The 22,593-nt window shown below is 50.4% G+C and overlaps 6 protein-coding genes across 6 annotated transcripts; 4 read left to right on the forward strand and 2 right to left on the reverse strand.

Moving 5' to 3' along the window:
- Nucleotides 1-2,023: 2,023 nt before the first annotated feature.
- CTRU02_200277 (ifrd domain protein) lies at nt 2,024-3,442 on the reverse strand (the record flags this gene model as incomplete). The annotated part of the gene is made up of 1 exon (XM_036718276.1): nt 2,024-3,442. The coding sequence occupies one exon, from the start codon at nt 3,440-3,442 to the stop codon at nt 2,024-2,026; it is 1,419 nt and encodes a 472-aa protein (XP_036589276.1).
- Nucleotides 3,443-6,440: 2,998 nt separating this feature from the next.
- On the forward strand, nt 6,441-8,905 carry CTRU02_200278 (Factor arrest protein 10; the record flags this gene model as incomplete). The annotated part of the gene is made up of 3 exons (XM_036718277.1): nt 6,441-6,474; nt 6,547-6,770; nt 6,824-8,905. The coding sequence occupies 3 exons, from the start codon at nt 6,441-6,443 to the stop codon at nt 8,903-8,905; spliced, it is 2,340 nt and encodes a 779-aa protein (XP_036589277.1).
- Nucleotides 8,906-14,374: 5,469 nt separating this feature from the next.
- On the forward strand, nt 14,375-15,536 carry CTRU02_200279 (rapamycin complex subunit LST8 target; the record flags this gene model as incomplete). Its single annotated transcript, XM_036718279.1, has 4 exons — nt 14,375-14,396; nt 14,488-14,509; nt 14,566-15,061; nt 15,120-15,536. The coding sequence occupies 4 exons, from the start codon at nt 14,375-14,377 to the stop codon at nt 15,534-15,536; spliced, it is 957 nt and encodes a 318-aa protein (XP_036589278.1).
- A 309-nt stretch (nt 15,537-15,845) lies between these two features.
- CTRU02_200280 (uncharacterized protein) lies at nt 15,846-18,412 on the reverse strand (the record flags this gene model as incomplete). The annotated part of the gene is made up of 6 exons (XM_036718278.2): nt 15,846-17,253; nt 17,303-17,676; nt 17,729-17,875; nt 17,928-18,038; nt 18,091-18,228; nt 18,290-18,412. 6 exons carry the CDS (start codon nt 18,410-18,412, stop codon nt 15,846-15,848), a joined length of 2,301 nt encoding a protein of 766 aa, XP_036589279.2.
- A 453-nt stretch (nt 18,413-18,865) lies between these two features.
- On the forward strand, nt 18,866-19,126 carry CTRU02_200281 (uncharacterized protein; the record flags this gene model as incomplete). Its single annotated transcript, XM_070203664.1, has 1 exon — nt 18,866-19,126. The coding sequence occupies one exon, from the start codon at nt 18,866-18,868 to the stop codon at nt 19,124-19,126; it is 261 nt and encodes an 86-aa protein (XP_070062246.1).
- Nucleotides 19,127-19,959: 833 nt separating this feature from the next.
- CTRU02_200282 (uncharacterized protein) lies at nt 19,960-21,909 on the forward strand (the record flags this gene model as incomplete). The annotated part of the gene is made up of 1 exon (XM_036718281.2): nt 19,960-21,909. One exon carries the CDS (start codon nt 19,960-19,962, stop codon nt 21,907-21,909), a length of 1,950 nt encoding a protein of 649 aa, XP_036589281.2.
- Between the last annotated feature and the right edge of the window lie 684 nt (nt 21,910-22,593).

Genomic DNA, 22,593 nt, shown 5'->3' on the forward strand with positions numbered 1-22,593 from the left:
TCTACCTGCCCTGGAACCAGTAAACGGACGACTTTAACCACGCTCATTCCGTCTGTCGTAAATGGCCCAGCTCACCGTCTCTTTTCCCGCAGTAGCTGCTGGAGACCAACCCCAACCCAACCCTGCCGACAATGCTACAAACCCTTTGCCCAACCGGAAGATGACTTTGACCTGCTTTTAGTCAACTCGTGTCAAACGTCGAGGACCATTGATTCATGACATGTTCGTAGCTTCATTTTTGCAATGTACGTGGGTTGTTATCTTTTGCCATGTTACTTGTAGTCCCCTCTTCTTCTTCCGAAACACCATATCCCTGTCCCTCCCAGCCACCCCACCAAAGCAAACAATCTAAATCACAATCGCACAATCACCCGTCATCCCACTTTTCACTCTGCTGGATACCCTCTTCTCGCTCCCAGCCCCTCCGAATTAAAACACCTTGCTCAAAAAGGATCCCCTGTTCAACCCGACGGGGCCCCATTCTAGGTGGATATCCGGCCGGGATGGCTCGGGCGTCCGCCGCAATTTTGGCTGGACGACGGGAGGATACTCATGGAGAATGATCAGCCACCAGCAGGGCGCAAATAAGGAAACAAAAACGGGGAAGCCTGCTTGTGCTTGTCTTTTTTTTTTTATCCGCACATTGTCTTCGGAATGACTGTCGCTTAACACTTAGAGCCAGCAGACAGGGGCTACAAAATTATGACTGACTATGTACACTGGCAATTCAGAAGCAAGACGGGTAGATGGCAATCCTGTCTGATACCTGAAACCGCATGTGTCACTTAGGGCGTGCTGGTTTGTCTTGGATTAGTTCTACGTGGGGTGACATTCGAATGTCGAATCTCACAACCACAGCCTAGGCACGCTTGTCTAAGTGATCAAGACTCGTAGCCCCAGAAAGATAAATCCGCCCAACGCCCTCACCCGCCTCCTCGCGTAGCCAGCATACTGAGACGTCAGATTGCCACCAGCTTCTCAGCGTAGCCTGCTCTGCCTACTCCAGGTCAATTTTCAGAATCGAGCATCAGGGCAGGCCCAGCCCAGTATGTCCACGTACCCAAGGCAAGCCAGGTGGCGATGACCACCCAGCCCGCCACTAGTGCATAGAGAGGAGCATCGGCAGCTACAGAGTACCTTTCTCCTCCGTCCACGAGCCGGCGGTCCAGGCCCCGGCCGCTTGCTTACCTGTTCGCTCCTGAAGAGTGCCCAATATCCGACAAACGCAGTTAAGCCCTCTGTCCTCTTCTCTCCCCACTCCCCTCTGCGCCGTAACACATTCAACGGCATGCCCGACATACCTGCCCACCGCATACCCACGGGGCCTATAGCCCCGTGCCGGGTGACAGAGGTTCTCTGCATGATGCAGGAGATATCGAGCTTTACCAACCTGAATAGCTCCATACATACCCTTTACTTGCACAGCTGCCAGCTATCAGCTGGCGTGCCCGTAATCATCGCAGATTGCGCATGTGCAATCGTGGGGCGACCTCCGTTTGCACCTCAGCCCCATCCAATCCTCGCCCACTCCAAGGTCCTAAGAACAGAATGACCGCCGCCGCCTCTGGGAGAACAGCCTCCTTTCGCCGCTTGATTGGACGCTGAGGGTTTGTCCGACTTTTCGTGCCGAGGGACAGAGCGAGCTGCCGTGCGACCCCGTGGATGCGCCTCCGACGGAACCCCGCATCGATGGATGTTGAGAGCAGCTGTCTCCCTCTTTATTTATTTCTCTTGCCATTTTCAAGTGATCATCCTTGCACAGAAGCAACTCTGAAGAGGTGTCCACTAACACAGTGTGATGTCAGGTAATGCTATTCTCGTAGATCCTCCTCTGCTCTGTGGTATCTATCTGCCGGTTTGCATCTGTATGCGATTACTCTGCCAATGCCAGATGCGGTATCCCCCCTTTTGCTTATGGTATGTCTATCGGTACAAAAAGAATGGAAGTAGAAGAAAACAAACAACTGTACGCCTTGGGACGTTTCTGATTTCCTCCAACTTTTGCGTCCACGACTCCCATACATTACCTCCTCATCTTCTTAGCATCTCGGGGATGCAATGCGTAAGCTTGCATAGCTGAGTCCTCTGTCTCGGCGCCACCAAGAAGCTCTGCCACGGTTGGGTTGTCGTTGAAGTGAGTTGGCAACCCACCACCTAGCACGGTTCGCGCCGCGTCGACCCGCGCCATGAGAGACCAAGAATTGATGAGCACGACCGAGGATCCGAGGCGAAGCTTCTCACGGTAACCGAAACCATGCATATCATTGTCATCATCGCCTCTGCGTCCAGGGTCGGCCCGCGTTCCTCCGGTGTGCGGGTTGAAAGCCGGGCGGCCGGCATTCGAAAAGCCAGGACCCTTGCCATGCTCGAGCGATGTGACGATGCTGGCAAACTGCTTACGCAGGTGCCGGCGGTCTTTTCGCGACGTCTGCTTCACCGAGGGCTTTGACGCCTCGGCCATGCGGCTAATGAGTTTCTTGGGATCGTATTGCAAATTCATTGGCTCGTCCGTCTCTTCTTCCAGATCCCGCGCAGCTTCAAAAATGAAGGCGATGTTGAAACCGGCACTCGTCTGCACATCAACGTCCGTGCTGTCGAGCTGCTCCACGAAGGCATCCATAGCTGTGTACACGTTTTCGGTGATGTCATCAATCTGACTGGCGACGAAAGCCCACGACTCGAGCGCTGCTGTGACAACTTCGCCGCTGTCCCCTGCGCCTATGAATTCACCATCGCTGTCTACGACGGTGACCAGGTAATCAAGAAATTCGCTGGCTGCCTCCTCGCTTCCTCCGCCGTATAGTGCCGCAATAGCCATAGCCCAAATAGCGGCCGCCTTGACATCATTGTCTTCATCGTCCTCGCAGGTCTTCTCCAACTGCGGATATATGTCGTCATATAATGTGTCTGATGGAGATGTGAGAAGTGTAGCCTGGAGGGATTTGAGAGAGTAGATACGCTCAACGGAGCTGCCTCCGGACCTAATGTTCTTCATTAAGGCCGAAACAATCTCTTCCAGAGAGCCGCTAATCTGGCGTCCAGCGTAATGATGTTTCACGATGTGCAAATAGGACATTAGCGTGGCTTCACGGCCCTTAGTGTTGGTTCGCTTGCGATCTTGCAACTCCACGATACGGTCTTGAAGAAGTGTCGCCCATGAAGCATCAGCTGCTCCTCCAACCGCATCGTCAATACCGGAATCGGATCCGTTGGACAGTGTGCTCATGGTCATGTTATCGTCGTATTCGTCGTCACTCCCTTCATCTTCAGAGGCATAGCGGCTGCCTGCGCGCGAATGCGCCGGTGAGGTGATTTGAGAGTGGGACGGAGAAATGTTAGGGGAATTTCTCATAGAACCCCTTGCGGACTCAGGACGCGACCGCGCTTTTCTTGAGACGGTCTTGCCGCTTTCGCGGAGCACCTTAAGTCGTAAGTCGTGCATGGTGGCGACAGCGGCTTCGGGTATGTGATATGAAGTGTGTTGTTAGGTGCTTCGGGGGGTACCTCTCGAAAGAGAAGACCGGGATTTCTAGGTGTTCGAGAGTGGTTGAGCACTAGATTCTTCTGTATTTGTATCGGGCTCGCGACTGCTCAAAAAAGGTGTTGTTCAAAGTTGTTTTTCCGTTCTTCTGCAGCCAACAATCCATGAGGTAGTGGGCGATATTTGTGTATATATAGGCCGGGCGTGCAGCAGTGTTCGGAGATTGAGGGAATGTCTAGCGTGATTCACTGTGGGCGTAACTCGAAAACGTCCTTGCAGGAGTTTATGGAATTTGGACTGCAAAGATCACTAGACCGCCGTCTCGGAGGTAGGAGTTTGGGGATTTAAATTAGGGCAACGGAGGCGGGGGAAAAAAAGTTGTGGAGGGTGTGGTACAGAAAATGCAGTGGGTGGTAGGCGGGTGAATATTAAAAAGAGGGTGTTTGGGTGGTCGCACTTCACATGGAGGAAGACAAATCCTTGATTGTTCATGGATCTGGGTAGAAGGTGCAGTCGGGTGGGCTATGACGAATGACGAACGAGACTTTCTAATAGCGTATAGGGCGAGACACACAGTTGGGCGGATTGACGTAAGGAAAAGTACTCTGGAGCAAGGCCCAGTGCGCATGGGCAGCAGCAGGTGCTTGTCACTCCACGCTCCCAAGCCTAGGACTCCAGAGTGATGTATTTCTGGTGGGGTTTTGGCTGGCGTGGTCCGTCCGCTCACGTATTTTAGTGTAGGTTGTGACCCCTGCACGTAGATCGCTGCCCGTCCTTGATTGCTCGTTGGCCTTGTGGTCCCTTCTCCCAAAGGCCTTCTGTGGCACTGGCGAGTTTGTCAACCCGCATGCGAGGGAGGGGTGCTAAGGTACCTTTCCCTTCCGAGACGACCGGCACCAAGGTACATGGTGCCACTTATCACTCTGGGATCTTTGTGATGGATGGGAAACAAGTAAATCTGCATCATCTGATCGTGGCAGCCCTCGGGCCTAGACAGTTGCGGCCAGCGCCGGTTACAAGGCCGGTTTCTGGCTTCTTCTCAGGCGCACCGCCAAATTCTAGAGACCCGCCACATTAATTAGATACCGGACATGAACATTGCTGGCCACAACTGCGGCTATACAAGATGCTCGGCATGAAGTTTGTGGACGAGGTAAATGAGGAGGTTTGGTGAGTAATAAGATCAGGCATGCACATAGTTGGAAATGTAAGTGTTACAAACCATAAGCTGCGTTACCCAGACTAAGCCACCTCAGGATCTCAGGCACCCGGCGGTTATATGTCTACGCCTTCGGCGAGGGACTCTGGCCGGCTGTAGGAACTGACCAAAAAGAGGAGATTAAGGCACCAATCTCTCCAAAATCCAACCCAGTTGGGACAATACTCGGAATAAGGGGGAGATGAGCAAAGATAGACATGCGCACTTGCGCAAAAGAGGACAGACCAGATGTGTGTGGTAAGCGATTGCTGGGTACAGTACATGCTAGGCCCTCTCCCGGTGATTTGATCTGACTGCGCAATTTTGGCGGACCATGGGAAGTTCCGGATGCCTCACCCGTTCTTTTCTGAGGGTAAGAGGAAACCTGGCATGTACCTATTAGAGGCTATCTATCACTTCTGGAAATAGTCCACGGATAGCTACGAAGAAATGACCTGAAGGACCTCGAGAAAATCCGCATGGGATTAAGAAGACAATTACGAAAGCGGATGGCCTCACCCTTACCTTGACTGGGTTTTTTATCATCTTCATTTATTCCAGCAACTTCCTTTCGGCATTGCCTCGGGTCAGCTGCTGTGCTCTCCTCAGGCTGCACCATCCACTGTACTGCATCCCAGTCATCATGCAAAGTAAGCTAGCTTAGCAGCCGACTGCTTGTCTGAATATCTCCCTATTCTTACTCCTTGGGTTTCTACCTTCTTGTTCAACTTTTCGGCGTGCACAAACGCGTTGCGCTATCTTCCTCGATGTATCTCTTTTATCCCATTAAACGTCGCACGTTCAGTCAGGTGCCATATCGGAGGAGGTATCCACAGTGTGCCCCTCTTTCCTAATTCCGCCATCACATTCCAATCCGACCCGACAGCCTAACGCCCAGACACACACTGTGTAGCCTGGAGGAGCATCGGCCAATCAAGACACCCTCGGCGTACCTTGTGAAGTGCACTTTCTTCCCTTCAGACTCCAACTTTCAAGGGGAAGGCCCTACTTACTCTTCCTCACTTGTCTTGCACTATACGTCTCAAACTTGCTGTCTTCTCTGGAGCTGTTGCTACTTCTTTTGCAGCTTCCGTCTTATCAAAATCGGGCATACATCGACACCACATTCGCACTTACCTATCTCAAGTGCGAACGTCACAGCTTGCAGGTGCCGCTCCAATAACCCCACCAACCCACCATCCCCCGCTAACCCAGACGCCAACATCCCTGCAAGCTCCCTTTTCCGCGCACTACCCAGGGTCTGATAAGGCGTTATCGTTGCCTGCAACTGCCTGATACAGTGCCGGTACAGTGTTCCCTCCAGATCTCACTGCTGCCTGTCCCACCTCACCTGTCACTGGCGTCAACCACTCTCTACCTTACTTACACTGTATCGCACCTACCTTTCTGTCTTCCTTCCACCTCCCAAACCTTCAGCCAGCCTTTGGCAGCCAGAAGTGCTCTTTCCACTTCTGCCGCCCACTCCAGGTCTTTTTCTTCCTCTTAATCTCACATCATCGCAAGATAATCTTTGGCGAAGCTATCGGTTTTCTCTTCGACTCAAGGGAATTTCGTCGTCCCATGCTCGCCTGCACTTTATCTGCTTGGGCATATTCAGACGGAAGCAATATCTGCTGATACAAGAGCAAACGCTGCGCCGTGTCCTAATATTGGCTCAATACAATCACCTGGGAAGCATCGCTTCTCTTATCGCGCACCTCCAATACAACCACAATAAGCCTGTGGCTAGCCAACCTCGAGATGGCATCAAGCCAGACACCCCAGGCGAGACGTGGTAAGTTGGTGACTCCCTCTGACCACCCTTCAACTCCTCTTGTGTCTAACGAAGAACTAACGGATGAATCAGTGCTCATCACTCTCTCTGCCCAACATTATCGTCCCGAATTCCAGTTCCCCGAACGTAGAATCACGCTGGAGTCAAACAACTCTGGCTCGGACAACTCAAAGATCAATATTGGCAGAACAAGCAAGCGAGTTCCGGATCTTGAAGCAAAAAGGACCAACTGCTTTTTTGACAGCCCGGTCATGAGCCGTGATCATGCCGAACTCTCGGTAGACTGGTATCATAAGGTAAGGCTCTTTCATACTTTCACAAGCAAGACTCTTTCTGACCTGAGCAATAGAAAGTTTATATCAAGGATACTGCTTCCCTCCATGGCACCTACCTAAACTCTCAGAGGCTTTCTCAGGACGAACCCCACGAGCTGAGCCAAGGTGATACCATTAAGTTTGGAGTCGACATCCAGCGGTCCAGCGAACTGTTCCCGCCTTGCACGGTCTTGGTCGGCTTCGAGTTCGACCCCTTGCAGATTCATCCTACCAAATCTAACGTTCAGCCTTCATTCGCTGTTCCTGATGATTTCGACAGTAGTGAAGACGACTCTGATAATGAGAGTGATGTTCGCGAAACGGTCGAAAGACTTCGCAAGATCGACCGACAACAGCAACGCTCAGGTCGCTCCTTGGGCGGGCCTATTACAGACCCTATTGATCTTACTGATGACTCTTCTACCCATGAGCCTATAGCCGAGGGACCAGCAACGGTAACCATCGTGCTTGATGATGAAGTCTCAAGTGACCTTTCAAAGGACGGCACGACTATGAAAGGCATTGAAGCTACTAGCACAACCTCGCAACCCCAGCAGAACATCTCTACGGATGTTGACGCTCCATTAGATGAGATCAAGGATGTTCCACTCCCCACCGCAGAAGTTGTAGATACTCTGCTGTCTCTAGACTCTGACTCCGAGTCTGACAACTCCGACGAGGATAGCAACTCGGTCGATTACCCTGATGACGATAGGTCGGGCCGTTCTTACGATTCCAACGAAGAAGATATCAGTCTCAGTGACGCAATGACCGACTCCGACAGTGAAGGTCGTAGTGAAGAGGAACAAGAGATTGATGCAGAGACTGATGACGAGTCTGAGAATGAGGAATTAGATGAAGAAATCGAAGCGGCGGCAGAATATCTCGTCGACTGCCAGATGGATGACGGTGTCAGCCTCAACGAGGATGAGCCGCATATTGATGAGGCTTCATGGAACATTCCGGTTAACGCTCAGCAGCAATCCTCACCAAACATGTCTGCATCTATGACCACTCCTCAGTTCTATAATAGCCGGGTCAGCCCCAAGCTTCTGCCTACCCTGCCTGCGTTCCAACACGCCACGAGCCTTTCGTACACTTCTACGGTTCAGCCTCTGCCTCGCACTCCCTGGGACCAGCCATCATTGGCACAGAAAATGCAGGCCGAGAATCTAAATACGGACGAATTCAAACTGCCTCCGCTTCTAAACCAAAGCAACCCTGAAATTGAACGCCTCTCCGATGTGAACATGGGGGTTCAACAAGCACCCTTAGCCCAGCCTTCAGAGTTGCATCATTCTAATCACCCCTGGCAAAGAGTATATGTGGTTCCTCAGTCTGTGGACGTCGCGGCGGAGAGCAACCCTTGGTGCTTGCCTCAGAATGATGGACCCTCAGCCCAGGATCTCGGTCAAATGACTGGAAAGCCTGAGTTTTTCGCGGCGCGCGAATACAATAAAGCGGCCATGCGACGGCAAGAAGAGTGTCAACAGCCATCACCAGAAGCCGCCCATTCTACCTCTGCCGCACTTCACGTACAATCCGACGGCTACAAGGCACAACACCCCCGTAAAATTTCTATGGAGGCTTCGAAGTCAACTAAAGTGCCTGAATCTGCTTGGGAGACTGCTGGGCAGAAGTTTCTCAACACACCCCAACAAGAGTTCTCGCTGTCAAGTGTTCGGTATAGCAGCCCAGAGCTTGATATGACGAGCGCGTTCCAATTCAACCAGAGCAAACTGGCAGTCTCTTCTTCGCACACTCCAAACATTGAGAACACTGACAAAATCGAACGGACGCCATGTCATAAATCTCCCAAGCGCAAAGCCGACGAGATTTCTACGCTTCTCCCAGAGGAACAGCTTGTTGAGGCAGTTCCGTCCAAACAACGTAATGAAGACATGGAGAAGGTCGCTAACAAACAAGATGCCAGTGGCGTTGAGGACGCACTGAGTGCCGCTAACGCCCGCCCTACTCTCTCCAACACTGAGCAGCCTCCCGCGAAGCGCTTCCGCTTTCTTCCAAGTTGGCAAGGTGTTGGGGCTTTCAGCGTTGGTGGCATCATGACGACTTCTGTAGTTGTCGGGATGTTGGCGATGACAGCACCTGCTCTTTAGGGTGAAGTTTCTCTCTCTCTGACGTCTCATTGAGTTTGTTTCCTCAATTCCGACTCTCGGCTTAGTATGAAATATGCGATAGTGGCTATTATGGCGTTATGAATTCAATGGGCAGGACTGCTTGAGGGTGGATTGGGATTATGGGATGATTTTATTTTTGGAATGACAACGCTCACAGACTTAGGATGAGGTCCTCCGGTTAGTGCCAGTGCAGGTACGGCAAATACTGCTATCGTGGGCCACAATATACCTAGGTCACCTCAAACTTTTCTATATCTACCATGGCTCTCCTACCAGAATTATTGCTCCAGTCATTCAGAGTAATTAGCTTATTTATGGACAACTTATTCATTGTGTAAAGCCTTTCAGGATGCCGAGTATAGTCCCTCAGAGCGCCCGGGAACTCTGAATCCTCAGGACGGCCACCCGCATGACTGCGTGCTTCGCAGTACTTCTATTTGCTGTTTAGAAAAAAAAAGACGCTGAGAACGCGATCCATCGGACTTAAAATAAATCATGATCAATCAGGGCCGCTCATCATGGCGTTTGGAAAGGACGTCATGTTTTGATTTCTGTTCCAATAACACTACAGGCAGAAGGAAGTCTAAGCGGACAAAAGTAGGAACAGGTGAGAAGCAACTATATTGTGAGGGAAGGATGAGGCGATACAGTCGCGAGAAAGCAACCAGAAGGAAGACATTTATGACAAAAACCGGTGTTTTCCGTGACGTAATAAAATGATTAAGATGTAATATAACCCACGACGACTGTATGCCCCTGTTTCTTCCGAGCTAGCGGCTTGTATGTACCTATGCTTGGATCTTTTTGATGTTGATGTAGATCACACGGGGGCCATGACTCCTGATTTGTACCGGTGTTCACCGAAACTCGCAAGTTTGCCTCATGTGGGCACTTGTCATGCAAAGCAGGACCAAAAAAGAAACACCAAGACCAGCGAAGGGCTTGTGGTGGTGGACATACGTCGGCGAGGATAAAGGGAGGTGAGGGAAAAGGGGCTACCGTAAAATGTGTACTCGGTCATATTGCTGGGAATTTGTGAGGCGGCTACGAATGCGAACGAGGTGCGAAAGGACCTACAGGATGATCATGCCGGGAGAAATACCCGACATGTTACGGTGAGATAGGGGAGACAACAGGTCGTTCTCCGGTACGGCGTCTCCCTTAATTAAGTACTGTACTGGTCGGCCAGGGCACTCGGTTGGTAGCCACGTGGATATGTCGGGCTGATATACAGAGTCACTCGGAGGAGAGGGTCTGCCGAGAAGCGCCGTGGAGAGTACTGCCTTTTCGGATGACCTGTCTTAATCGCGTCAAAACAACTCTCTCGACGAGAAGAATAGGTAGCACAAAAAGGAATCGACCGAGGGTAGGGGGGTTGTAATAGAGTAGGCGAGATTGTAGAGCGCTAGAGCCGTCATATTCTCAGGAGTTTTGAATGCGAGGCAGCGACTATGTCGCAGACTCGGAGTTCCTTAGTGTTCTTCTGTAGAACTCGCTGTTGGAGCACTTTGCTCTCTTGTTCGTTGTCTATTGCGTGCCCTCTTCATCTCCTGTCAGGGATTAAGAATATCCAATTGGGCATTTTCGACCAACAAGCCCCAAATTGTAAGTGCCTTTCAAACTTTGATACAGAATGGAGTAAGGGTTGTATATGGTATCTTGCACGCCCTGAAATAAACCGATTTCGAGCTTTTATGGCTTGGTTTGAGGCGTGGCGTGGTAGTCTTTTGTCGAGACAAAAAAGCTCATCGGGGTTGACATTTGTGCCAAGTGAAATATTGGGCTTGGCTCGGAGTAGAATCTTACGTCGGAAGTGCAGTGTTTGCAGAACCAGGGGTGATTTCGATTTATGCAGCGCCGAAAGCGCTTGCTCGCCTACCTGACTTCAATCAATAACCATCTGTGTTCTCTTTGTGTTAAATCCTTAGAGATGCCCCACCTGCCTGTTTCAACCACACCATTAAAATGACTGTAGTGGGCTTGTTGCAATCTATGAGTGAATTAGTCTGGCTGAGATGCACGTAACCGGATATGAGTCGGTTTTCGGACGGCGATTGTTGGAACTTACACTCGACATGGCTGGGCTGGGCTGACGTCCAAAGCAAGAAGTACAAACTTGACAAGAAGGGATGCCCATTGTTCTTCTCAAACAATGATATGCAAAGGACTGTAATTGTACACAATCGCCCAGGGTACGTTCTTTCATAGGTGGGGACACGAATGAAGAACTCTTGAGGGTTCGGAATCAGTACAGCATAGGGAAACTATGATACTTACTCTTACTGCACCGGAGGTAAGAGCAGTGTAAGCTGGGTTCCGTACATCCTGTGGCTGACGTCGATGCGAGGATCGAGTTGCTGGAGATGCGCTGAATGGCGTCTAACAAGGATGTGATTCACCACGGTAAATTCCCAGAAAGGTCAAGTAGGATAAGGCGACATATCAAGTACCACCAACAAGTTCCACCCTATTCGTGGGCCTGTAGGATGAAACGAGGCAACCTTGACAGCAGCTGCCACGGTGATCACAGGTTCAGCCAACAGCCCCCTCGATGATGTCTCGATGGCCATCAAGACTCCCATTAGAATGCCAAGAAAATTATCCGGAGAAGGCGGTGAAGAAGACAGCACGCTGGAGGCCTATCAATCAACACCTTGGGCGCGTGACCCTACTGCATAGATAGCTATTACAGTCTTACCAACTGGATATCGCGATAGACAAGTATAAATGCAGGCCTCGCCCTTTTCCTGGTGTCCTCAGGATGCAATCTGAAACTTCCTCAGTTCAATTTGACTTATTTTTCCTGGTTACTTGATACCAACGTCGAGAGTTTGAATCTTTATCCATCGACACCTACCAAAGTCAGTCAGTGGTTCACAGCATGCCTCTTGACGAAGTCTGTGGATGTATCGAAGACTTGTACGCTGGAAAGTGGGACTTCAGAACCTGCATCCACTGTTTTGGACATGAAAGGTCAGTGTTTTGACGGTTGCCAATACTTTTAAGCATGATGAAGCAAATTCTGACTAATCTCAGCAGACATGCTTGTGAATTTTGCGGTTCCCAAGGCGTAGTAAGAGTTCCATGCTCCCATGGAAGCGCAGCCAAAGACATATCATTGAGCCCCCATTCTCGGACTGGAGGCACGCATCCAGACAAACGCGGCCCTAAGGGTCCAACCAATGGAGACCCTAACAAGGGGGTTGCCGCCGGGCGTAGCTGAAATTGCTCGAGGAAGTCCTCTTGGGCTCTGCCAGCGATGGGAGGGTTCGTGTAAATACCGTAGTCCTTGATAGTTACATACAACTGTGTAGCAGAGTAGAAAAGCCTCAGTGGCCAAGTAATACTTTCTAGGCGGATTCTTGGGTTCGATTACGATTCATGTTATTTATGATGATTAGACAGTCCGCCTGTTTATTTTTGCGACGTTTCGTTGGTTTTTAGGGGAAAGAAACCCGGGGTTGAAAATACTGTTACTTTACAAAACCCCGCAAGTAGAAAGGAACATGAACTTCTAGCTTTTCAGTCAACAATCTGTGTTTCAGCCCTTGCTCTCCGTACCGGACAAACTCATAGCCGTATTAATCAGTGGATAATCAGCTGTGCGGACGACATTTTTCGACCGTAGACACATGTGGTACACAAACACTCGGTACGAGTGTCATTTACCTGTCTTTTAAAACAACACTCGCTTGCCTACCGTAGCGAGACATCGAGATTTGTCAAAGAGTTATTAGGCATCTTTATAGTAAGATCGTGAAACCTGCCCGCAAGGTGTTGTTGGTAGGAAAAGGTTGCTTCAGTCCAGTGCTTCGTCGGACATACTTGTGCAGGCTCGAGATCCCTTCATAATCAAGTAAAGTTTTCTTCATATGTCATGATAGGCTTCGGCTCGCAATTGGAAAATCATGGCGTCTGTTCCGATGTTTGATAAAGTTTGTTGCACTCTCATGAGCATTAGTTCGCTAGTGACTTATGTGGAAGCGCTTGAGCACCAAGGCCATGTTGCACAGCAGAATATGTTTAGCCTAATAATGAAAAAATCAAACTGAGAATGTATGCTGAAGCTGGATGCTGATATCTCGACAACATCCATTAATTCCAGGATGGCGAAGGTATGAATTACTGGTTGCACTTCACAATCATATTTCGTAGCCTCCGAGAAACTGCAGGTCAAACACAGATGAATAGTTCTGTTGCGGTATTAGAGAACTGATTTGCTTCTCTGGGTGATCTGGTAGGCTGACAATCGGCCTGCTTGAGCTGCCGTTCTCACTGGCGGACTGATCGAGCCATGTGGCGCTTTCCGGGAGGCCATTAAGCAAGGTCTGTACAAGGTAAACCGGCCGGTAATGCACGATACGCCGAAATTTTACGGCATCCTATTGGTTAACTGAAATAAATTATCGGCACCGTCTCTTAGAAGATAAAGGGCGCGATGCTGATGCTGTGAACCTTGCAGGCGATATTTGGCATCCTCTGCGCGTCTAGGTAGCAGGAACAAAGCCCTTCTACGGAGTTCGGAACATTCAGCAGTCCCCTAAAAGTCAGTAGCTTGTTGATCACGGAACTGATCGAGGTTGCTTTTCATGGGAGGAAGGCGTTGATATCTGACTAGCCAGAAGACTCACATAGTCTGGACTGGGATTCGCTCTGAAGTACGATGCACGAATAGTTTCCCTATGGGGTATGTCTGATGCTGGGGATTTACACACACTGGACATGGCCGGATTATTGCAGCTATGCTGTAAATGTATTGAACTGAGGGTGCTTCAATGTGACCAGGCTGAGATCTAGTCTAGATAACATAGACCAGGGTACTGCCCATTCTACGAAGATAGACGCCAGAATTAACATCATATTTGTAAATCGAATTTGCCTTTTGAGAGCCTCAGTCATGTATACTGCTGGGAATATGTACCAACATTGATCAGGAACTCTTGACCCCCCCTGTTACACTACAGCATTGCTTGTGGATTGCATGTTCCATACGGCCGTAGCCCGACAAAGTTACACATTGAATGCGTTCCATGAATAATATCGTTTAATAATTTGCGGTTTTTAAGACGTGATGCGTTGCTTTTCAAAAGAAACGGCATTGATGTATTGTCGTCCAAGTCTAGATTTGGAGAAGATCCTGAGAAGTAGGGGGAAGGTTGTAAGTGGTACGTACTTGTCGAAGTTTTTCCAGAGTTAACCCGACAGCAGCCACACCTTGGTGGAACCCAAAGTCACCCCGGACCTCTAGTGGGGCCGTATTGTTAGGAACCGAAGCTCCAGGAGGGAATCCGATTCAGCCAACCGACCGCATCTTGGAGGGGCAGTTTCCTGTTGGGTGAACTTGCGCGCAACACAATTGTAGAGGCGCTTTTCGCATTCTCACAAACTCCACCCTATTATACGATATATCATGAGATAGTTGAAGCCTACGGCTTTTCTGCGTTAACCATGTCTGTGATTCTCTGCACAGGTAAGTACTACACCTCCTTCGCATGCAAGGAGCCGCTCAGCATCCTGCTTTCCTGAAAGGCTGGCGAAACGCATCGCTAACAGTCTTCCAGCGGGTTACGACCACACAATCAGGTACCTCAATTCTGTCGCGATAAATCGAAGACCGTGACTGACACCCTTAACCCTAGGTTCTGGGAGGCTCTTTCTGGCATCTGCTCTCGTACAATCCAGCACCCAGACTCTCAAGTCAACCGCCTCTGCATCTCTCCCGACAAGCGCTTCCTCGCGGCTGCTGGCCACCACACGGTTAAGCTTTACGACATCAAGTCAACGAACCCGAACCCGTTGCTGACCTTCGAGGGCCACACGGGTAATATCACCGGCGTCGCCTTCCATTGTGAAGGCAAGTGGATGGTCACCTCTTCCGAAGACGGCACTGTCAAGATCTGGGAGACGCGCAGCGGTCAGGTCCAGCGTAGTTACAATCACGGCTGTCCCGCCAACGATGTCGTTATTCACCCTAACCAGGGCGAGATCATCAGCTGCGACCGTCAGGGTAGCGTCCGTGTGTGGGACCTGGCCGAGAACAATTGCTCCCACCAGTTAATCCCCGAAGAGGACGTCTCCGTCTCAAGTGTCACCGTTGCCAGTGATGGTTCTCTTCTATGTGCAGCCAATAACGGCGTAAGCACCCATTTGGACATAGGCCCCTGTTTATGGGTACAAGGCTGACCGTAAGCAGGGCAACGTATTTGTTTGGCAACTGCTCCAGACCTATGACCGAACGCAGCTTCTTCCAGTGACGCATTTCAATGCGCATAAGGAGTATATTACTCGTATTCTTCTGTCTCCCGATGTGAAGAAGCTTGCGACCTGTAGCGCCGACCATACCGCCCGCATCTGGGAAGTCAAAGACCTCGAACCCGCCCCCAACGAGGAGCCCAAACCGTTCCCCCTCGAGGCCACTCTTACGGGTCACCAGCGCTGGGTATGGGACTGCGCTTTTAGCGCTGATTCGGCGTATCTGGTGACAGCATGCTCCGATCACTACGCGCGGCTCTGGGAGCTACACAGTCAGCAGATCATCCGGCAGTATAACGGACACCATAGAGGTGCCGTCTGCGTCGCCCTCAATGACTATTCAGAGTCGGCTAGATGATGGTTTTGTGTTCATGGGTGGTCACCTTGTTTCGGTCGGTTTCATTTGCCCACAATGGGGCTGTATGCATGTAACTTATTTTCCCCATCTGACTTTGGGCTGGGGGATTGGATTGGCGGGGCGTCTGGAAATTCGTTTGTATCGCATCACAGATGGGCTGCGGCCATCTGCACTACGATTCTCAATTGCAGACTAGGATAGTTGCTTTATGAACATTACAAGCAAAGTTATGGTATCCCAAAACATGGATCTCCCTGGACCTGACTCCTAACGCCGTATGTGCTGAGTATGTAACCTCCCTGCGGCTATCTACCATCCGTCGCCCCAGCCGTCGTCATCATCTTGTTGCTTGGGCTTTAAATCTATCTTCTTCGCAACTACTGGTTTTGTTGCAGGCTTGGTCGTCAGAGGCTTCTTCACTGTTGATGTTGAAGACTTGGCCAATCCTTTCGGAAGTGGCTTGCTTGTCCCACTCTTCTTCTGAGACTGAGCAGCTAGCCAGCCAGCAAAGTCAGGCTCGGACCCATCATCAAACGGCGTCGCACTAGCGGTGGATTCCTTCTTTGCTGCAGAATTAGAGCTATTAGTTGCTTCTCCCCAGGCGTCTTCTCCCATGTCTCCCCACGCGTCGCCATCATCAGCAGGCTCAGGATTGAATGAATCAGCAACGACAGATGAAGGCGTCCGCGACATCGGAGGTGGTGGCGACTTGACTGCTTGTCTGTGTAAAGCAGACGCCGAAGATGTGATCGGCTTTTTGGACTCGGGGCCTGGCGATGGGGTTGGCTTTGGAGAAGCGGTCCCTGAGCCGGCCGAGGTCTGCATCTCGCCTGCAGCCGAGGACAGCTTATTAGTGAACGACGAAATAGCCCATCCAGCCCAAGAAGAAGCGGCCGAATCGCTGGGTTGCGGCGTGCTCATTCGAGGAGCGCCTGAGCCCTCTGCGCCTTGAGGAGGAAGAGCGGTGTCCGGCATACCAGCGGCTGCCTTTCTTATCTTTTGCAGGTAAACATCCATCGTCTTGCTGGCTTGGTCCCGAATCACCTTCTCCTTGTCTATTAACAGCGGACAAAGAACCGGCATGATCCTTAAAGCAACATCTTCGTCCGTGAAATAATCCCCTGTCACGCCCAGAGCCATCAATGCCGCGTTTCGGGCATGCACGAATGGATCTCGAAGAGATCTGGTGAATGCTGCGATAAGAACCTTACTCCTTGAAGAAGTACCCAAGTTCTTGGCAATCTTTCCGAGACAAATGGTTGTGTTTGTTCTAATGCCAGGCTGCTCATCGTTTGCCGTCTTTGCGAGATATTTGAGCAGATCTCCATTGATAGTACGATCTGAGAGTTTCGAAATGATGACAAGAACCGATTTCAAAGTTTGTTCCCTAACAATGGGCGCAACGTCTGTGAAACCAGTGACAAGCTGCGGAAAGATCTTGTCGTTGACAATCTTTTGTGACAACCGGTCGATCATGAGGGGTAGACTATCGAGAAGGCAGACGCGGATGGCCCTATCAGGATTGGAGAAAAGCCGAACGACCACAGGCGTGATTTTTGCATCGAAATCATCATCTGAAAGTTTCGCAGCAATTTTCATCACGACGCTGAAAGCCTTGGGGCCTCCACCGCCAAACTCGACTGACTTTATAAGTTCTGGAAGCACTTTCATTTTGAAAAAGTCTTCAGGGAAGTCGTCCGTAAGTTGATCGAGATCACTGCAAAAGTTAGAGAAATTGTTAACAAGAAGTGTGTGGGCCAACTCACTCAAGGAACTCCTCCCTCTCCGTCTCAGTCTTGACACCGAGGTTTTCGATGCCTTCAGTCAATTTGATCAAAGGGCTGTCGAAAAAAGCCCCGCTCCGCTGACCCTGCTCCAAGAAGTGACCAACACTAACTCTCGCTTTCGGGTTTGGGTTAACCAAACGCTTGTAGCTTTGTTGCATCGTAGGGGGGATGCCCTTGGTCTGGCCAGCTTGATCAGAGCCCATAAAGTCGCCATTAAAAACTTCGAAAATTAAGCAGCCAAAGCCGAATGAGTCAACAGCAGAATGCGGGCTCTTTTTGATGGCGTCCCAACCGCCACGGGCAAGCTCTGGTGGGGCATATCTTGCTGAATCTGGAACCAAGCTGCCGTATGTCTGCATCACAAGTTAGCAGCATGTTGGGCAATGTGTGAAGATAGTTACGGACATATATCACAGCATCGTCCTCCTTAACACTGCTTAGAACCTCGAAGCCGCTCATTTTCCACTCGCCGCTTTCGGAAGTATACACAGAGCCAACCCTCACGTTGCCATGTATTGATGATGCCTCATCGTTGATAAACTTGACGGTGCGCTAGAAGAGGTCAGTCGCCTTCATCAATATGCTACATCCGTCCTCGACCTACTGCAATGCTGCTCAATCCCCATTTTATCGTTTCTGGCGTAAGGCTCTTTCTCTTGACATGCCATCGCAAAGGCACCACACGTTCAGTTGCAATGTAAATGTACGAGTCGGTCTATGATGGTGATTGTAAGATACTACGTCGTTCGAGTCGGGAGCGCGCATACCTCAACCGTGTCCAACACCTTGATTACGCCAGGATGGCGCAATGTTCTTAGCTTGCGCAAAGCATTCTTGGCTAGGGGAAGTCGAGACTTGTTCGCAGCAACGTCAAAAGAGAAAATGCTGCAGTTTGACCCGTCTTCCTTTTTTGAGGTAACCATTCGTCAGCATAATAATGAATGCTTATGAGACAGCTATGCTTACTCGCTTGGTGCCGTTGTTCAGGGTCCAGATGGACTCGTCGATATCCACCTTGTCGCCGAAGCTGTAAGGGAACGGTGGCCCCTGTGCTATGGCAGAAGCAACTGCCGACTTGAGGAAGTTCATATCTCTTGTTTCAGTGGCTCGATCCTTCGAGAAAGCCTAGCGAAGCTTCGATCAATGAGACTGGTCTTGGAATCGTGGAAAGGCTGAGACGTTGCAACACGCGCATCTGGCGCAGGCAGGGAGCTTCGGGCAATTTGGCGACAAGACAGTGGACCACCGATATTGATCAAGGGACAGCCAGCCAGCAGCTAGCAACCAGAAGGCCCCGCGCTAGCTCCCTATGGATGGAGGGGTGACATCGGGGAAGAGATGATCCGGACCGAACACGTAACCAAATGGCTGTAAATGGGTTATAGAGTTCATATGGCTTACCTGTATCTTCTTTACGTAGTTTTTGTGGTAAAATACTTTACAATGGCTCCTCTTTTTGTCTACATACTTTGATTGAATGTACGAAGAGTAGGGTAACCGCGTTGTTCAAGTCCATCCATCATTCGTGTGTACGGGCAAGAGATGATCCGTTACCGATTTGGTATGGACTCGGATGTGGAACGAAGGTACCCGTCTCGCCCGAGACCTTCACTAGCGAAGCTAGGCAAGGATTACCCCGAGGACCCTCAGTGCTTCCAGCAACCAACGCTTGACAACCTCCACTGCACGCAACGCGAGGCGAGAGCCTCAGTAACGTTCCGCGACTACGAGCCCGCGTTTAGCGTTTGCGCCTTCGAGAACAACGAGTGTTTCCAATGCAACTGCCTGCCTTTTTTGTGGTAAGGGATTGCAGTCACCTGCTATACCCCTCTTAAGGACTATTCACTTCCTTGGATCCATGCGAAAGTCTCACCCACCAGCTGTCGCGAAGCGGAGGGTGTGTGGGCGCGAAACTGAACGTACGGAAAAACAGGGTCCAACATAAATGGTAAGCTTTTTTCTCTCTTCTTTCCTTCGTGATAGCCTTATTTTTTTTATGGCCCATCAAGCGCAATGATGACTACTGGTAAAAGGTCCGATAGGAAAGGATCCTTCTGGGGTTGTTGTCTCATCTTGTCCCTACAGCACGGCGTCACACTCACTGAGTGAGCCGCATCCTCGTCCTTGCAAAGCCATCGCTCAACGTAGTGCTAAGCAGGCTGTGTTGCTACCTACTATTCTAGAGCTTCACACATGGATACCGAGGAACAACATGAATATAGCCTCATTTGGAGTCCAGCTTCTAGCTGCCTCGACATGGTTGGACCAAAGGCCGAGGCACACATGAAAGAAGGTTCAAGACAAGGCTTCAAAACCGCTGTGATCCCCGAAATGAAGACCAAGAAAACTGAAAAGACCTGAGCGCACACTTATTTCTCTCATCCCCATTGTTTATTCTCTATCGTCCCTCTTTGTATCCGCAAGCTTTAAGATTTCAATCTCAACGGCTAATCAACTCAGGTCTTCCGTTATGCGCATCTGGCCGCTTTATCATCAGCCATCAGATCATGAGGCTACGAAAATCAGTTGCCCTATGCCGTTGTTCCATCGAGTAGGAGGGCAGTAACCGGTTTAACCTGCTCCTCTCTACCGCCATATTCAAACGCGTTCAGTGCCGGTCCAGAACTTGCATCGAAATGGACGGATCCCTCCAGATTGTCAGGTGCGCCACGGAGGGGTGTAACTCGATCCTTACGAACCCCAACAAGGAATATTGCCTTCTACACAGCGAACTAATGCCCCGATCCAGAGTCGTCCACACACGCTCAAACGATACCAGCTCTTCCAAAACTTTTTCTCGGCCATGCAAAGCCCCTACAATCAAGGAGCCACAGGGCCCTTCAAACACCTCAGCAGCGGAACAAGAGTCTAAGGGAGGCCAACCTCAAAATGGTCTCGGTACCTATCCAGACAGCCGGGGATCGATTGCAAACCTCTCAACTGTCCCCCGCCAGACGGTTAGGAGGACAAATTTTCCGCCTGATCTTCTCAATAAACACGCCATGACAGCTAGAAAATCGATTGGCGGAAATACGAGAAGTCAGACGAAATCACCTGCAGTTCTGTCTCATTGTCTCAAGCCCAGCTTTAGCCCAGGGCAAACATCCTTGTCCACGTTCTCTTCCCAGCTTTCAGGAAGCCCTGATGAAGTACTGTTCAAAAAGGTAGCGCAAAATGGAGTTCGGCAAAACACAGGGCCTGTAATGAATGGGCAGAGTCAGCGTAAGCCTCTTGCAGGCAACTCTGAGGCATCTCGAGCCAACTCAAGATCGGCTAGATCAGTCTCTCAAGACTTTGAGGCTTCCACAAGTTCAGCAAAAACTCAAGGCGCCAGCAGCTCCCGTATCACTGGTGCTATCCAGAACAAACCCAAAGAGCAGGCAAAATCCTCAGTGCCATCTCCTGTGCCAAATGGCACTAGAGATTTTCGATCGTTACCGTACGTGAGAACCAGCTTTCGGCCTCCGACCAGTATTAAATCAGCACCCGTTGTCCCGCCGTCTGCCTCCAAGCATAGAAGGAAGACCTCGCACAATAAGCGCAAAAGAAACAGCGACTTAGAGTCCAATTCCACGTTATCTTCGTCGGATGAAATAGACGAAGAAGATCATCCACAATCACAGTCGACCACATATATCTCCACAGCTCAAAGCTTTGCTTTAGACGGCGGTCTCGCACAAAATGACAGCAACACAACTGTCTCGAACATACATAACTTCATTCCTGACCGCGAAGGTTCTCCTGCATTCTCTTCTCGCAACTCCTTTCTCGTCAGTGAGCGTGAGCGATTGTACGAAGAGCCCGATGAGTATAGTGAAGCTGAAGGGCGTCTTCTGCCCGTATATGAACAAAGTCGCCATCGATTACATGCGGCGCAAACAGAGCTCTCTTCTGCCCACAATCAACAGCTCCCTCTCGGAATAGACTCCCAGTGGAGACCGAAAGCCCCCCTGCCAAATGCTATGACTTGCGAACAGCGTCGCCTGCAACTATCCGCCACATTTGACGCTTCCAAGTTCGACGCGATGCTATACGGTCAACCCGAAGCCGCTCGCCCTCCTCCAGGTGTTTTTATTCCTACTGCGCCAGCGTATCATCAATCCGCGTCAGCTGTAGCAGAGAACCGGCAGCCATTCTATATGAGGCTCGACCCCCGCATACACTGGTCCCACGATCGCTCTGAGCAGTGGTATGAACGCAAGATGGAAGAAATTAAGGCGCGTGCCGGGCGCAAGGCCAACTTCGGCAAGGCAGCTCAGCGTATGCGGCAACAAAGGATAGCTGAGGAAAAGCGTGCGGCAGCCGAAGCGGAGGAGACGGCAGCAGCGGCGAAGCAAGGCCGGGAACTACCGCCGCCGGACAATCCCTGCAAGCCATGGTCGCACCATAGACATATGGACTTTGGCGATGTGCCTGAGGATGAACTTCCCAGCTACGTGTGCAAAAATGAGGCTTGGTTGCGCGCCACGGCTTGGATGCGAGAGAACCGCGAGAAGAACCTACAGAAAAACAAAGAGGCTGCCACGCTCCAGGCCGCCAATGAGTCTTGGGGGCATTTATTCCCAAAGAGCAAGCATGGACGATGAGGGATCTTCATAATGGCCTCTCCAAATATAAGTCTGAGCAACATCTGACCGGACCGCCCTTTTGTATATCATTATGAGCCATGAAAGATGAGATCGAGACACAGAAGACTCATGCACATACGAGGCGAGATCCTGTGCGAGACGAGGAGATTGAATCATGGAGTTCTGGGCAGCTTTTTTTGGGGGCTTTCCGTTTAAGTTTCTTCCTGAATGATACCTGGGCCTCAACTTAGGAGGTCCTGTTTATTTCCTAATATCATCGTTGGTCTTTACGAAATCCGGTTAGTAGTAAGGATCTAGACCGGTAGTGGTGGTCAGGGAGGTAGAGAGTAGCTGCTATCACAATCCAGCTGGGGGTTTGAGCCATATCATAAAGTGAATATGGGAAACTCGCTTTATCTCCTGAACCATAACCCGGTCCAACTTGCAAATTGTGATTGCTTAAAGTGGAGTCTTCATGGAGGCTCCCTCCAGCAGTACGTGCCGAAATAGTCCAGTTGGCCATACCCTACGTATTCCCATCAACGTCATGGTCCTAATACTTAGCCAATGCCCGAGAACACCAAGACGTCGTGATACCAGCCGCCTAGAAAGGGTTTTGCAGTCTTTCTTGAAGTGAAACTCGTGATAGACCTATAGTAAAAACAGACATTCAACCCTTTACATTGACCATGATAGTATTCT

The sequence above is a fragment of the Colletotrichum truncatum genome (genome assembly GCF_014235925.2).
Source record: "Colletotrichum truncatum strain CMES1059 chromosome Unknown Contig_0001, whole genome shotgun sequence".
NCBI classification, from domain to species: Eukaryota; Fungi; Ascomycota; class Sordariomycetes; order Glomerellales; family Glomerellaceae; genus Colletotrichum; species Colletotrichum truncatum.